Source organism: Ctenopharyngodon idella, chromosome 23, assembly GCF_019924925.1.
Source record: "Ctenopharyngodon idella isolate HZGC_01 chromosome 23, HZGC01, whole genome shotgun sequence".
In the NCBI taxonomy this organism is placed as follows: domain Eukaryota; kingdom Metazoa; phylum Chordata; class Actinopteri; order Cypriniformes; family Xenocyprididae; genus Ctenopharyngodon; species Ctenopharyngodon idella.
Genome location: NC_067242.1, coordinates 17,799,782 through 17,815,362, shown reverse-complemented (window position 1 = coordinate 17,815,362; position 15,581 = coordinate 17,799,782). Strand labels below are relative to the sequence as shown.

At 35.8% G+C, this 15,581-nt stretch overlaps 3 protein-coding genes across 5 annotated transcripts in view; 1 reads left to right on the top strand and 2 right to left on the bottom strand.

Moving 5' to 3' along the window:
* Positions 1–1,435, top strand: part of tpk1 (thiamin pyrophosphokinase 1) — a 73,573-nt gene extending 72,138 nt beyond the window's left edge. The window contains exon 9 of the mRNA XM_051881788.1: positions 1,060–1,435. Within this exon, the coding sequence (XP_051737748.1) occupies positions 1,060–1,199 (140 nt within the window). The 3' untranslated portion in view covers positions 1,200–1,435. The remainder of the gene's footprint in view (positions 1–1,059) is intronic.
* On the bottom strand, positions 1,279–4,366 carry sec61g (SEC61 translocon subunit gamma). Its single transcript, XM_051881789.1, has 4 exons — positions 4,235–4,366; positions 3,503–3,608; positions 1,610–1,712; positions 1,279–1,435 (listed from the first exon to the last, which is right to left on the bottom strand). Exons 2-4 carry the CDS (start codon positions 3,594–3,596, stop codon positions 1,426–1,428), a joined length of 207 nt encoding a protein of 68 aa, XP_051737749.1. The 5' UTR covers positions 3,597–3,608; positions 4,235–4,366; the 3' UTR covers positions 1,279–1,425.
* Positions 3,502–15,213, bottom strand: zgc:112332 (uncharacterized protein LOC553712 homolog). 3 transcript variants are annotated; one of them, XM_051881786.1, is made up of 8 exons: positions 14,982–15,213; positions 14,224–14,339; positions 12,405–12,560; positions 12,130–12,234; positions 10,054–10,263; positions 6,491–6,683; positions 4,235–6,272; positions 3,502–3,608 (listed from the first exon to the last, which is right to left on the bottom strand). In XM_051881786.1, exons 1-7 carry the CDS (start codon positions 14,993–14,995, stop codon positions 6,170–6,172), a joined length of 897 nt encoding a protein of 298 aa, XP_051737746.1. In that variant the 5' UTR covers positions 14,996–15,213; the 3' UTR covers positions 3,502–3,608; positions 4,235–6,169. The 3 variants fall into 3 exon arrangements, with proteins under 3 accessions (XP_051737746.1, XP_051737745.1, XP_051737747.1); XM_051881785.1 differs by having other exon boundaries at positions 14,224–14,369; positions 14,982–15,096; XM_051881787.1 differs by having other exon boundaries at positions 12,405–12,580; positions 14,982–15,020.
* Positions 15,214–15,581: the final 368 nt, after the last annotated feature.

Sequence of the window (15,581 nt, the reverse complement as noted above, 5' to 3'; positions counted from 1 at the left end):
ATTTGGCATGTGCCTAGAAAAAAAATATTTTAGGAGGTTGCTTTACTCAGAAAAGCATTTACTTTTAAAGTTGTTTATATTTTTGGTACATTGCATTTTGCATTAGTACAGGTATCAAACTTTTACATAGTAATAATGTCTGTGGCTGATTGATGTAAATACTGTATATGTTTTGGTAAACAAAACAATGCAGTTTTGCCACTGGGGGTCAGTATGAGCTCACTTTCTGACTTCTTGAAAGGTCTGTCAAACTGAAGCTGATTTCGGAACTGCATACTAACCTATTACTCTTAATATTTTCACCATATCTTTCTGTGGCATGAATAGTAATATTATACTAGTATGTGGTTCCGAATTTGATGAAGTTTAGAAGCTGAGATTCTCATGAAAATTTGTCGCAGAAGAATACAAAACCGTAGCCTTAACCAGTCTGGTGCCCCAAATAATAAACTTTCCCCTCCGCTTCAGTGGCCTCAAATGACTTTAATCAAGACTGTTTTAAGGGACCACTGAAAATCTTAATTTGGTCACATACCAGCCAACAGGTATAACTTTTGTGAGTGGCACCTGGGTCTCTCTGAAAGGAACAGCAATGCTCAGTGATCAAGAGAAATGTACTCTTTTGTTGCTGGATGGCTGGGGCCATTGAAGTGAGAGGCATTGAACTCTGTCTGGCACCCAGATTACAGCACCGCCGCTGCTCGGGGTTTCCAGTGAGCAGTTCAAATGAATAAGAGACCCAGAGACTGAGAAAACAGTGTCGTTCCCACCAGGTTACGCGAGGGCATGTTTTCTCCCGCTTCACTCATTAGAACATTTTCACAAGCACCCCTGACGGGTTTAGTGAGAGGCTTCGGGCGGCCAATTTAATTAAAACCACAGTGGGCGGACTTGTGTATTCACAGCTTTTGGTGGACGCTTGTAGACAAAGAACTTTTTTCTTATCCTCTCACTTCCTTCCCTTCTCTGCACCTTTAATACATGGAAATCCTCAGATATTAAAAGACCTTAACTGTTTGTGATGTGCATAAAACCATGCTTATGTTTTGTCTCTTTTAGATAATCAGATATTGGCTTTTGGAAAGCTTGTAAGCACATCCAACACTTACGAGGATCACGACCCCAAAGGAGGCAGAAAACCTGTGACGGTCACCACAGACAAGCCACTGTTATGGAGCATGGGAATTAAACGACTGTGAACAAAGCAGTGGAGCACCAAGCCTTTAAAAAAGTGCCTTTTTTCAGCACCAACAACCTTTTATTAATGACGACAATGAGTAGTGTAACCTTTGATTTATTAACACAGCCAAATATAAATGTTAACACAAACAAAAAACAAGATTTATACAAATGTTTGCATTCAGTCCATCATCCAACATGGTTTCAGGCAGCCAAAGGTCTTTTTGGCTTCATAATGCAGCTGGTTCAACCACCACTGTTAAGAGAAACAACAATCCTGCTTTAATCACAGAGTAAATCAAAGACTCAAAAGGCAATCTTAAATGCACTGTAGTTGTATATTAGATGTTGGGAATGTAACCTAATTTTCACAGTTCTAGCAATAAAAGTGTGAATTACACTGGTAATTGTGTTCTTGTGGATTACTCACACAATGATGTTGTTGATGGGGATGTGGATGAGTTTGACAAAGAATCCAATGAAGCCCATAATGGCAAATCCAATCGCTGTTGCCATGGCGATCTTTTGGAATTCTAGACAGCAGAGGGGAAAAAAATTAAATTAAGCTTTTTCATAATTGAAAGAGAGATGTCTTCATGTTAAATATGCTCAATAAATACAAATAAAACATTGTATACAGACTGCAGATGGAGATTAACAGTCAACGTTATTTTAATATCTCTGAAAACAAAGTCAACATAACACAGTTATGAACACAGGCTTGTTAACGAAAAGAAAAATTGAGTTTATTTCCCAGCATTAATTGTTTCACATTGCTTTTCTATGCAAGCTTGTTTATGCCACAGAATTAAAAAGAAATAAGTTGCGACATTCATCTCACAATTCTAACTTTTCCTCACAGCTGTGAGTTCAAAAACAAGGGAAAAAAGGTCAGAATTGAGTCATTAAAAAAAAATTATATATATATATATATATATATATATATATATATATATATATAAAAATGGGGGGGGGGGGGGTTGGGAAGCAATTACCTTTTCTTTTTTTATATACCATAGCAAAAACAAGCTTTCATAGCTTCCTCTCTAAAATGGCTGTCTGCTTGTAACATTTTCTAATTTTCATTTTAAATTAACTTTTTAGCCTGGTTTCACAGACAAGGCTTAGGAGTAACCCAGGAGTAGGCCTTAATTAAAGGGATCGTTCACCCAAAAATGAAAATTCTGTCATCATTTACTCCCCCTCAAGTTGTTCCAAACTTGTATAAATTTCTTTGTTCTGCTGAACACAAAGGAAGAGATTTTGAAGAATGTGTTAAACTGAACAGTTTTGGGGCACCATTTACTTCCATAGTTTTTTTTTTTTTTTTTTTTTTTTTCCCCCCCTACTATGGAAGTCAATGGTGCCCCAAAACTGTTCAGCCTAAACCAGGATTAGGCCTTAGGTTGATTAGGATATTTAAGTAACTTATGAACATACACATGGAGAAGAAAGAAAGAAGAAAAAAAAAAAAAAAAAAACATTACTTGTGTGCATCTTGAGTCAAAACAATGGCACTGACATATTTTAAGATGTGTCAGTACAAGTTGCTTTCAGTTAAAACAGCTCAAACATGCATTTTAGTCTGGGACTAGCTTAAGCCTCATCTGTGAGACAGGGGGTTAAAGGGTTAGTTCACCCAAAAATGAAAATTCTGTCATTAATTACTCACCCTCATGTCGTTCCACACCTGACCTTCGTTCATCTTCGGAACACAAATTGAGTGTTTTTTTTTTTTTTTTAATCTCCTGTAAAAAGCAATGAAATGACCACATTCTATGCTATTGAATAAATTCGTTATTTTTGTTTGTGCGCACAAATAGTATTCTCGTTGCTTCATAACATTAAGGTTGAACCACTGTAGTCACGTTGACTATTTTAATGATGATTTTACTACTTCTTTGGGCCTTGAATGTGGTAATTTCATTGCTTTCTATGGGAGATTAAAAAAAAAAAAAACTCAGATTTCATCAAAAATATCTTAATTTGTGTTCCGAAGATGAACCAAGGTCTTATAGGTTTGGAACGACATGAGGGTGAGTAATTAATGACAGATTTTTCATTTTTTGGTGAACTAACCCTTTAAGTAGCTTTTTATAAATGTGTCTTAAATATTACTGGTGTTTCTTGATACAAATCAATACAAAAATCAAAACAGCTCAAACATAAATGCCTGGTTTCACAGACAAGGCTTAAGCCTTGATCTAAAATTCAAGTTCTAAATTTAAGACTTTTTAATATATCAATTCTAGCATTAATTCATCCTGAAATTCTTTTATGCTTAACAAATCTTTGAATTTAAAAGACAATGGACTGGACATGCCTTTTCTATCTGGCTTTGTGCATCTCTTCACGAGTCTGATGGAGTCCTTGACGAACTGCCTGCTTGGCTCCACGAACTGCATGACCTGATCCATCTTGAACTGATGCTGAAAAGACAACAGAGCATTAATTTCACATCTGTGAAATACTAAATCTTAACGTGTTCATCAGAAAACAGAACACGAAGCACACAGGAAAGAGAACATAAACCACTTACATGCGTTATACAAGTTTCACGACGTATGAATTGATTAAAAAAGGTCGACTTCATCATTCAGTTTTTACTTTTCAGACCCCGAAACCCAAGCACATGAAAAGCTAGTTTTTAAAATGTTCTCAAATGGAACCAGTTGTTAAATCCTTAACTTGGTTAACTAACCACAAGTCTTTAATAACCAATTCGACTAATCTAACGTTTCTGCTTGACTTATTAGCACTGTTAGCCTGAACGCCGCGCACTTTACACTGGATAAAACAGTTAACAAATGATTTTGACATTGATCTATAAACCAAAAGAACATACACAACTAAAACTGAAGTATTTTTAAACTCATACTAAGAAAGTGATCGTATGTGATCAATCAGAAACAGTGTTTACCTTGAAACTCACCGATCACAGCAGACATGTCCTCAGTAAAGACACAGAACCGTATAACCTTATTTTAAAGCTAAATTCTTTACTTAATACCAATATAGATTATTAAAAACGCAAGGTAGACCAAAAGAAACTTACCTGTGTTGGCAAATCAAAGGCTAATGCAGTGGCTCAGCTAGATGTGACAAACTGACTCCGCTGTGTGTTACGCCACGTAGATTTAACTGCGGAAAGACTGACGCAGCGCTAAGAGTGACGCATGCGCACTAGCTCACAACTCCTGGGCACAACTCCTGTGCTCACTGCCATCTAGCGACTGGAGTTTAGAGCGCAGCGACTTGTCCACATCATCATTACTGCAGAGCTAGATAAAGCGTCGTAGACATGTTATCTATCCGTCGGTCTGCCTGTGAGGATTGTTTTTGGCTTATGTAGCTATACATATAAAGCGAATTTGCAAACTGTTTATCTAAACAATTTACATTTTTATTGCTAGTTAATTTTTACGCTTACTAATACATTATTAAAATCAGGCCTATCTGTTACAATTATTTAGGCCTAATGGTCCTGAGCTAATAGGTAATAACAATGAACAGTTTAATTTTTATTAACTAACTTTAAAAAACTAATAATGTTAGAACTGTATTGCTCATTGTTAGTTAAAGGGTTAGTTTACCCAAAAATGAAAATTCTGTCATTAATTACTCACCCTCGTGCCGTTTTACACCCGTAAGACCTTCGTTGATCTTCGGAGCACAAATTAAGATATTTTTTGTTTAAATCCGATGGCTCCGTGAGGCCTACATAGGGAGCATGACAATGACAGTAATTCGTAATTTTTTTTTTTTTTTTTTTTTTTTTTGGCGCACCAAAAATATTCTCGTCGCTTTATAATATTAATATTGAACCACTGTACTCACATGAACTGATTTAAATATGTTTTTAGTACCTTTATGGATCTTGAGAGAGGATATGTCATTGCTCCTTATGTAGGCCTCACAGAAGCTGTCGGATTTAAACAAAAATATCTCAGTTTGCGTTCCGAAGATTAACGAAGGTCTTACGGGTCTGGAATGGCATGAGCGTGAGTAATAAATGACAGAATTTTCATTTTTGGGTGAACTAACCCTTTAATGTATGTTAGTTAATGCATTCAGTAATGTTAACTTATTGGGGACTAATGTACGGACATGGTGACGTAAAAAATATGAGATGAAAGGAAAAATTATGCTTTTGTGTTCTCTCGCAAATATTTTGCTTTCCACCGAAAAACTTTGCGTTCGCTCGCAAACTTCTGAGTTCTACGGAGTCCCTTAAAGGACATGGTGGTGGAACAAAATATTATGGCTGTATCCGAAATTGAATACTTCCTATATAGTAGGCGAAAATCAATAGACTATGTGACAAAAGAAGTATGTCCGAATTCACAGTACTCATAATCTTTTAGAAAAAAGTCCCTGGATGACCTACTAGCCTACTTCCTGCAAGATTCTGAAGTGTGCATATGATGGACACTTTACTATCCCATGAGCTAGGTCACGTGATAATGACAACATGGAGAATGTAGTACGTCCAGATTACATTCATATATAGAACATACGTTTTTTAATGTTCGCAAAGTAATTACTTATTCAAAATAAGAAACTACTCAAGAGAGTATGCGATTTCGGACGCATCCTATAATATTATATCATATTTTTACCACCACCATGTCCCTTTAGGGGCTCCGTACTAAGGGATTCCATGCTAAAAGATAGCAGAATGGCAAATATCCTGAGAAAGTTCATTAACTGTGGATATTACAACAGTTTTTCATCAAACAACAACAACAAAATGCAAATTCATAAAATAAAAGGATTTAATAGACCAAAATACATTTTAAATTCATAACATGTCTATTGAAATTATAACAGCACAGCCAAGGGCATTAAAAAAAGAGTATACAATGTACAATATAAAACAGTGCTGATTCAGTCATGCGTTGTATGAATACTACAGTTTCCATTATCTATGACATTAGTACAAAAGCTTTCATTCCGCTCGCATAAGAGCGTCACTGCGAGGAGCGCTCCATCAGTCCCATGTAATGCTGAGCATCTGACAGCTGAGTTCCCAAAGTTTCTGAGCCATTTCATCATCTGAAGCTTCTCTTGAACACTGAGCTGGGGCACAGTCACTGGAAACAAAGATCCTCAGGTTTAGGAATGACACTTTCTTAGTGATCATTAATGCAGCTATAGAATAATATCTATTGTATGTTTAACCTAAACACATTTTATTATCATTAAAAAAACTCATAATGCAAATTAAAAGGTGTGCATTTTGGGACGTGAGAATAAATTGGAGTAAGAATTCTATTGTGCTATTTATTTTCCATAATACTTTGTTCTGTACCTGTAATATCCTCCACTCTCTTTGTCCAGCTCCGGCTCCACAGCGCAGTAGATGGTGGTCTGGGCCCCCTGAATGGTGGTCTTGGTGAAGGGGCTGAAGACCTTGACTGCGATCTGCACAGGCTTGCTGAGGTTCCTAAACAGCTCTGACTGCACCACACCAGGATGAAGGGAGTACACAGTCACACCACTGCCTAGGAACATGACCATATTTCATTATCAGAGTTAATAGATTACACACACCTGCGTAAAACCACATTGAGACAACCACATTGAGTCCATTGTGAAAAAGGCCCAGCAGAGGTTGTACTTCCTTCGCCAGCTGAGGAAGTTCAACCTACCACAGGAGCTGCTGAAACAGTTTTACTCTGCCATCATTGAATCCATCCTCTGCACTTCTATATCTGTCTGGTTCAGCTCAGCTACCAAATCTGACCTCAGAAGACTACAGAGGGTAGTCCGGTCTGCTGAGCGAATCATTGGTACAACCCTCCCCACTCTCCAAGAACTGTACTTATCCAGAGTGAGAAAAAGGGCAAAGAAAATCACTCTGGACCCCTCACATCCAGCACACTCCCTCTTTGAACTGTTGCCATCTGGTCAACGCTACAGAGCTCTGAGCACCGGAACGACCAGACACAGGAACAGTTTCTTCCCTCAGGCAATCCATCTCATGAACACTTAACAAACACGGAACACACAACACTATTATACATTATTTACTTAAAACTCATACTTATTTATATTTCAAATTTGCACACATCATAACTGTACATACAAATTGTCTATATTATATATAGTTTTTTGCTTTTTTTGCACTTTGTCTATCTTGTATATTTGTATATTATTCTTTTATTCTTTTTATTATCTGTGTCTTGTCTTGTCGCTGTCACTCTGTTGCACTGTGGAGCTTCTGTCACTAAAACAAATTCCTAGTATGTGTAAACATACCTGGCAATAAAGCTCTGATTCTGATTCTGATTCTGAAAACAACTAAACCAATGATTAATACGGCTGGGTTTTCTTTTTTGATACTGCTATAATTAGGAACAGAATTGTTTTAATAGACATAAGTCTTGGATTAAATCCTTCATTACTGAAGGGAAATTTACATAGGAAATTCAGTAACACTTTACATTAAGGTTCATTAGTTAAACATTAGTTAATGTATTAACATGAAGTAACCATAAGCATTACATTTGTTACTGTATTTACTAATCTTCGTTAATGTTAGTTAATGAAAATACAGTTGTTTATTGTTTGTTCATGTTAGTTCACAGTGCATTAACTAATGTTAACAAGATTTTAATCATGTATTAGTAAATGCTGAAATTAACAAAGATTAATAAATGCTGTATAAGTGCAGTTCATTATTAGTTCATGTTAACTAATGAACCTTATTGTAAAGTGTTACCGGAAATTCCCTTATAAAAAGTATTGTGGTGATACCATGGTAAAGTGATGGTATCAAATATCGCAGTACTTAAAGGGATAGTTCACCCCGTTTTTTACTTACCCTCAAGCCATCCTAGGTGTATATGACTTTCTTCTTTCAGCCAAACACAATCAGAATAAAAATATCCTCTACCAAGCTTTATAATGGGAGTGATTGGAGGATGAGATTTTGAAGCCCAAAAAAGTGCATCCATCCATCATTAATGTACTCCATGCGGCTCCGGGGGGTTAATAAAGGCCTTCTGAAGCAAATCCATGCATTATTGTAAGACAAATATCCTTGTTTAAATCTTTATAAAGTAAAATAACGAGCTTCCAACGCGACAGCCATACACATTCGACTTGCGTCTAAAAAGTGTTAACTTCCACAACGTAGTACACAATGACATTACATGCTACACGTTATAATGTAGGACATAGAGTAGTACGTCATGGCATAGCGTAGAATGTCGTGGCATTGTGTACTACATAACGGAAGTTAACACTACATTTGTACAGGATGGATGCACTTTTTTGGGTCTCAAAATCTCATCCTCCAATCACTTGCATTATAAAGTATAGAAATGCCAGGATATTTTTAATATAACTCTGATTGTGTTTGGCTGAAAGAAGAAAGTCATATCATCATCTATGATGGCTTGAGGGCGAGTAAATTATGGGGTAATTTTCATTTTTGGGTGAACTATCCCTTTAATGTACCTTGACATTTTCATGTTGCTTTAAGGTAAGTCAAATCATGCTTTGATACATGTTCAAAAACGTGATTATTGCCAGAGTACAGTAGAAAACAATGGTACCTTATCCCAAAAAAAAATCATGGTGATACCATGGTATTTTTCATGACACTTTGTTGTTTCACAACATGTTTTTGTTTCACTAAAAAGTAATGATAGATTTGTTCGTTCAGGAATCAGACTACACTGTTTTAAGTTTTTGACTCGCTACAAATTAATTTATTTATTCATTTATCCGTTTTGAAATGTGTAACAGTTTATTGAAACCTTAGACAAAAAGGATCTTAAAGAAAGTTTGCATATGTGTTTTTTTCTGATTATCATATTTGATACATCAGGCTTTTATGGTACATAATGTATGATATAGGAAAATATGAGGCTCACAAAACGAAAAGTTTATATTTATATGGCCAAAAAGGTAAGATTAAATGCTGATATGGGGACCAAAACATATAGGCTAATTCAGTGCAAAAAAAAAACGATGATTGAGAGATGTACATATAAACGTTCCATCAGTAAAAAATTCACAGCTAAAAGACACGTATTAAGGCTTGAAGGTGGACAGGTTTAGAATTATACTAAAAATATGACACAGTAGGCTTTAAAGGGTTAATGAAATGGTTGATTCAAATAGTATTATATTAGTTATTTCCATCTGTCATAGTTAGACTGCATGTTGGCTTAACAGAAAAATCCTTCACAATCTGTATAAATCTCCAACGGTGCACATAAAAAATTACTTCTTTTTAGAATTAATGGAGAGAATTACTTTTCCTGCTCTTTGGTATAGAACCTTTCTTGCTGAATGTCTGCTTTGTGATCTCTGTGTGGCTATTCTGAACAGATCACAGGTCATCTGTTATTAGATCTCGAGTTTGAATTGTCACATGAATGACAATCTGTGACAAGCACAGAAAACAGGACATTCTCCACATGCTTAGACAATCCTGCATCCTTAGGAAGTACTCAGATACAAACACAGAGATCAGTTCTGACCGAGCGCCTTCCTCTGCCACTGTTGGTTTTGACTGAGATTATGTAATGTCACAGGGAAAAATATCACGTCTTAAGTCACCATGAAACCAAAAAATTGACAATTTTTCTTGACAACCTGTCACTCACATGAGATCGACCAATAGCAAAACACAACAATCCAACTATCCAATCAATTTCTGATGGACAAAATCAAGTCCCGCCCTACTTTTTTTTCTTATTCGAGAAGCCGTTTCATGTCAACTTTAATGTCACGTTGTACTCGCATGAATACCATTATCAAGCAATGTTCAGGATAGAGAAGACAAACAAAACTTTAGTTTGTGTTCTTAAGGATCATGTTTAGTCTGGCATGGATAGCCTTGCTATGAAGGTCACATACCCTGCAGTCTTTTAGCCAAGGAGCGTGTGCAGAGGATGTTAGCTAGTTTGCTCTGGCCATAGGCCCTCCGTGGAGAGTAACCCTTCTCACTGTTTATGTCATCCAGATGGATGCTGCCCCACGTATGGGCCACAGAAGCCACATTGACGATCCTGGAGGGGGTTGATTTCTTGAGAAGGTCCAACAGAAGGTAGGTGAGCAGAAAATGACCTGTTGGTAGTTTGAAGGAGATAAAAATAGTCAGGGGTTGTTTGACCTTTCATTGTCCTTCATGTCCTGTTGATGCCTCTGTGCCTTATTTGTCTGTTACCCAAGAAATGCATGGAAGTGGATGTATATGGAAAGGATGTGTACTATATGTGAGTGTTTAGGTTCCAACAGGAAGCCAGCTTGGGCTGTTAAACAATTAAATGGCACGCATTGTCAATTTAGAGGGTCACTACTCCACACTGGTTGGAAGTCTGAGACTTCCTGTGTGAAACAAGGTTGCCTTATACATAGGGATATAGTCTATAATTAAACACAATTTGTGCTTAATTTGAAAGAAGTTGCTCTTATTGACTAAATTACTTGGTTTACTGGTCAGTATGGATTAGATACAGGAAATCTAATTTTACTAATAGTCTTAATTTTTCCTGGATCATAATGAGTGTTTACATCTACAACAAAATGCTGATAATGATCAAAAATATGTTGATAATAATTTGAAATTGCCGCAGATATTTGTAAAATGGCTTTGGACATTTGGATGTTGTATGTACAGATTGTATCTGCTATACTACATGCACACTTGTTTGGAGTCAGTATTTTTTTTAAGAAATTAACACTTATATTCATCAAGGATGCATTATATTGATCAAAAATGACAGTAAAACATTTATATTTATATTTCAAATAAATTCTGTTCTTGTGAACTTTCTATTCATCAAAGAATTCAGAAAAAAATCTATCCACAAAATATTAAGCAGCACAACTGTTTTGTTTCAGAAACAGAAATGTTTCTTGAGCAGCAAATCAGCATATTAAAATGATTTCTGAAGGATCATGTGACACTTAAAACTGGAGTAATGATGCTGAAAATTCAGCTTTGTCATTACAGGAATAAATTATATTTTAATATATGTTAAAGCAGAAAACATTTACCTTAAAATGTAGTAATATCTCACAACATTACTGTTTTTACTGTAGTTTTGATCAAATAAATGCAGCCTTGCTGAGCATGAGACTTCTTTAAGTTATAGAATATTTTATAGAATGCACCTTATTAATGGTAGCGAAGTAAGTTTTTCATGAAATGTTAACGATTTCAGATGTAATTTTGGTTTATGGCCATGATATTACTAAAGCCCATTGGCTAATTAAAAAAAAAAAATCCTTCAACATGTTCTGCCCAAACTCCCTTTTTCAAAAGGAAATAGAGGAAATAATATCATAATTGTCAGGGTTCTGTTATGTTTTATCTGTGTTTGTTTTAAACTGAGTTGGTTTGCTCCGTTTTCTGTTTCCTTGTTCCTGCTCTCGGTTTGTCTCCTCGGTTACTGATTGACTAGCGTACACCTGATGTTGATTTCTTTCATTAACTTGGTCTATTTAAAGGGATAGTTCACCCAAAAATGAAAATTCTGTCTGTTCTGCTGAACATAAAGGAAGATATTTGGAAGAATGTTAGTAGCCAAGCAGATCTCACCCCCTATTGACTTCCATAGTATGTTTTTTTCCCTACTATGGTAGTCAAGGGGGGTGAACTATCATTTTTGGGTGAACTATACCTTTAAATAGACCGAGTTAATGAAAGAAATCAACATCAGGTGTGCGCTCATCAATCAGTAACCGAGGAGACAAGCCGAGAGCAGAAACTGTTTTGTTCAGTTCTTGGTCCGTTCTCATCCATGTGTTTGATAGTTGTTCTGGTTCTGTTCATAAGCTATTCATGAGAAATCCTGAGTATTTTGTTATCTTTGAATTTTGTCATTAAATCTGTGCTGCTGCGCTTGAATCCATCTCTTTATTTCACCTGCTGCAACCCTCAATTCGTGCATGTAAACACATAATGTAAAACATACAGTAAGTCTTTACCTAAATGGTTTACACCAAACTGCATCTCAAAGCCATCTGCAGTTTTTGAATACGGGCACATCATGATTCCAGCATTGTTGATCAGGATGTTAACTTGCTTTTCCTCTAAAATACAAAAATATGAATAAAGACCCATTAATTGCATAAATATTATATAATACTATTCATATAAATGTGTATATATAATATTGATACAATAATTATATTTATTTCCTTACTCCAAGGAAATACATACATACAATGTATTTAAAGTAATAATCAGATGTTTTACACACCCTTGTTAATGAGCTCAGCAAATGCTCTGATGGATTTGGTATCTGATAAATCAAGTTTTTTCACCACAATGTTTTGGTTTCCAGAATCCTGCATTAATTCTTCTCTGGCTGCCTCTGCTTTTGCCAGGTCTCGACAGGCCATGATGACTCGAGCCCCTGAGGACATCACAGAGAAGCTGATAGAAATGTGCTTTCAGTCACAAAACAGAGCAGATATCCTTCATGCATCTGAAATAATTGTGTTTACATATTGCAGCAAACGTCCTTGCTGTGAAATGTCCTTGCATAATAATTAATTTGGTGCTAAACTGGGATGTAAGGCTGATGAGCTAACACAATAGCTGTTTGCCTGGTAATTACTGTGCAGAACGCCTATTATACTATTCAGAGCAATTTGGTTGGCAAGCGTCAGAGTTTCTTTGTTGGAATTCAGCGGGTCCATGTGGGAAAGTGTACAGTTTTACATCTCTTTGGCAGATAGTATTGTAATCCTGTCGTTTATTTATCAGCATGCATTCAAAGCTTCCAATAGCCTGTCGTTTATTATAAGATGAAATATTTGCTGTTTTAATTGACATTAGGACATTGAGTACAATTTATCCTTCCAGTTGTTATTTTAGTCCCAGATTATGCTGATTTTATGCAATGTTTTACAGTTTTTCTCGATTTATAACACACTATGACTGATTCAGTTGGCACAATTTCCCAAACCATCCATTCAGTTCTCAAAATAAAAACATTTAATACCTGTTTTCACACACATTCTGATTTTTTCAATGATTTCTGCAAAAATACCCTGGTTTTACACAGGTTTAACCATGGTCTCATTCATAAAACACAAACACATGATATAATTAACTGAAGAAGCACAATGTGAACTCAAATAGCACACATTTATCCGTAAGTAAACATTAAGTAGCAAAACTGATGACACAGCAATCAGAATTTCAGGATAATATAATATAAAAATGGTTATGTGCTTTAAAAAAAAATTGCATCCTAACACTGGAGAGAGCTGAAAGAATCATCTACAGGGTTTTTATACTTACACATACAGTATAATTACAGTAACAGTACTTTATATGAGGGACATTTCACTATTCTATGTACAGTAAACTGTAGCACATGTTCTCAAACTTGTGATTGTTAAATTTATTTGTAGCCAAAAGTCAGAAGATCAAGAAACTGCTATAGTACTGTATACTGTAATGAAACTTGACCAAAGGTGCAGAAGATGCTGAATTTATTTATTAATTAATTTTTACTGTACTGTATTGTGTTGCATACCAAGTTCATATTCAATTCTTTGAACTTTTCTAGTGCTTTTCATCTACTGTAAGATCACTTTACAGTAGTCTAATGAAAATTTTTTGAGGCCAAAGAGTGATTCTGACAAAAGAGAATATGTTTTTGAGTGAAATATTTGAGTTTGACATGGAAGGTTTGTTCAAATTGGTGTGTAGTTATGATATAGTTGTGAGAAAATGGTGAATTGTTTCATGAGTTGTGTGTTAGCAATTGAGGAAAAAACTGTAAAGAGAATAAACTGGATCCAAAATAAATGTGTCAACAGACACAATAGTGCAAATACAGTATGAAAGATTGCAATTATTCCAGCTAACCTCCACATACCCCCTTCTAATTAGAGTGGCATCACACATGGCATGGGTTTGTCTCGTAACAGGTTGGCAGTCGATGCCGTTCACAGCATGTGCTAAACAGAACAAATCAAATCATTCAGCATTTTCCTTTTAAGGTCAAGACCGAGTTGAGACGTAGCATGTCCTGAAAACTAAAATGGGGTCAGTTAGTTCCTTACCTCTTCTAGAAAGGTCTCTCGCTGTCTCTTTGCCTATGCCTGTATTAGCTCCTGTGATTATGACTGTTTTATCATCGAGTCGTACAGAAGAGCTCCACTGACGACAGAAGAAATTTCTGGAATTGATTATATATAATAGTGAATACCTAAAGTAAAGGAGTATGCGAGAGAGGGGCTAGTTTTCACACTTGTTACTCCAGTAAATTTTGTTATATCATTGTTATTACTCAGGAATTAAGATGCAGTTAAGTAAATGCAGGCAAGTTGTCTATTAAAGGCTTTTCTTACAGTAAAATAAACACAAAATAATGCACAAAACAGAAAAATATAACTTTAAGAAATATCAGACCATTGTTTTGACCAATAAATATTGTACTTAGCTAGAACTGAACTTAATTTAAGAAGGTTTGAAGTTGTTTGAAACCAACATACACTTTTAAAACATTGATGTAACTGGATTTATGACTCAAAATCTCAGTTGCTGACTTAGATACAGCCCTCATGACAACGTCCTCATGTGACAACTAGTCCCATTCTCCTATATTTAAATTCATAATCCAAAATTATATGGTATATAAAGTACAAGCATAGTAATTGGCATTTAAATAATGATATTGTTTAAAAAAAAAAAAAAAAAAAAAAAAAAAACTGTTTAAGAACAGTCTCATTTATTCAGTTATGAACACTTTGGCGAAAAGAAAAGAAAAGTTGTACCAATACAGTCTTGCAGACTTATTTATGGCAACAGCATTTCTTACCTTATGGAGTGCATTGTTCCAATATTAGCTGGCTCCACTCAGCAGACAGTATAGTGCTCTACTCTAGCGTCCTGTGTAATTTATGAATGAGATATTTCTATGCGGTCAGTATCCAAGCCCCGCCCGTCCAGAGCTCTGTCCTCTGGCCAATGAAACGCGTCTGAGATCAATATGAAGAACGTGAGGCGTTCATGCACCCACCGCTCGCGGGAATGTGCTCGCTGTGATGGCCTTGAACTCCAAGGCAGCTTTGTTGAATTGAATCTCTTTTGAAAGCTTGGACATTCCGCTACACGTAAGCAAAACACACAATACAATTACGTCACCCTGTTAAAAATGAGCCAAATTGTGCAAAAGCCGTGACTCTGTGTGTCCACTAGATGTCCTCGTTGTGTAAGTCTGATGTTTCTCTACGAACTGTTTACAACACACTGAACACGGTCTTACCTCAGAGAAGTAAATTTCATTTAAGATAGTTTATTCAGTGATAGTAAATCGTTCAGTGAACATAAACATGCACTTTTTTACCTCTTTTTTCTATCTGCTCTCGTTTGCACTTACTACTATCTTTACTTATGTTACTTAATACTACTTATCATT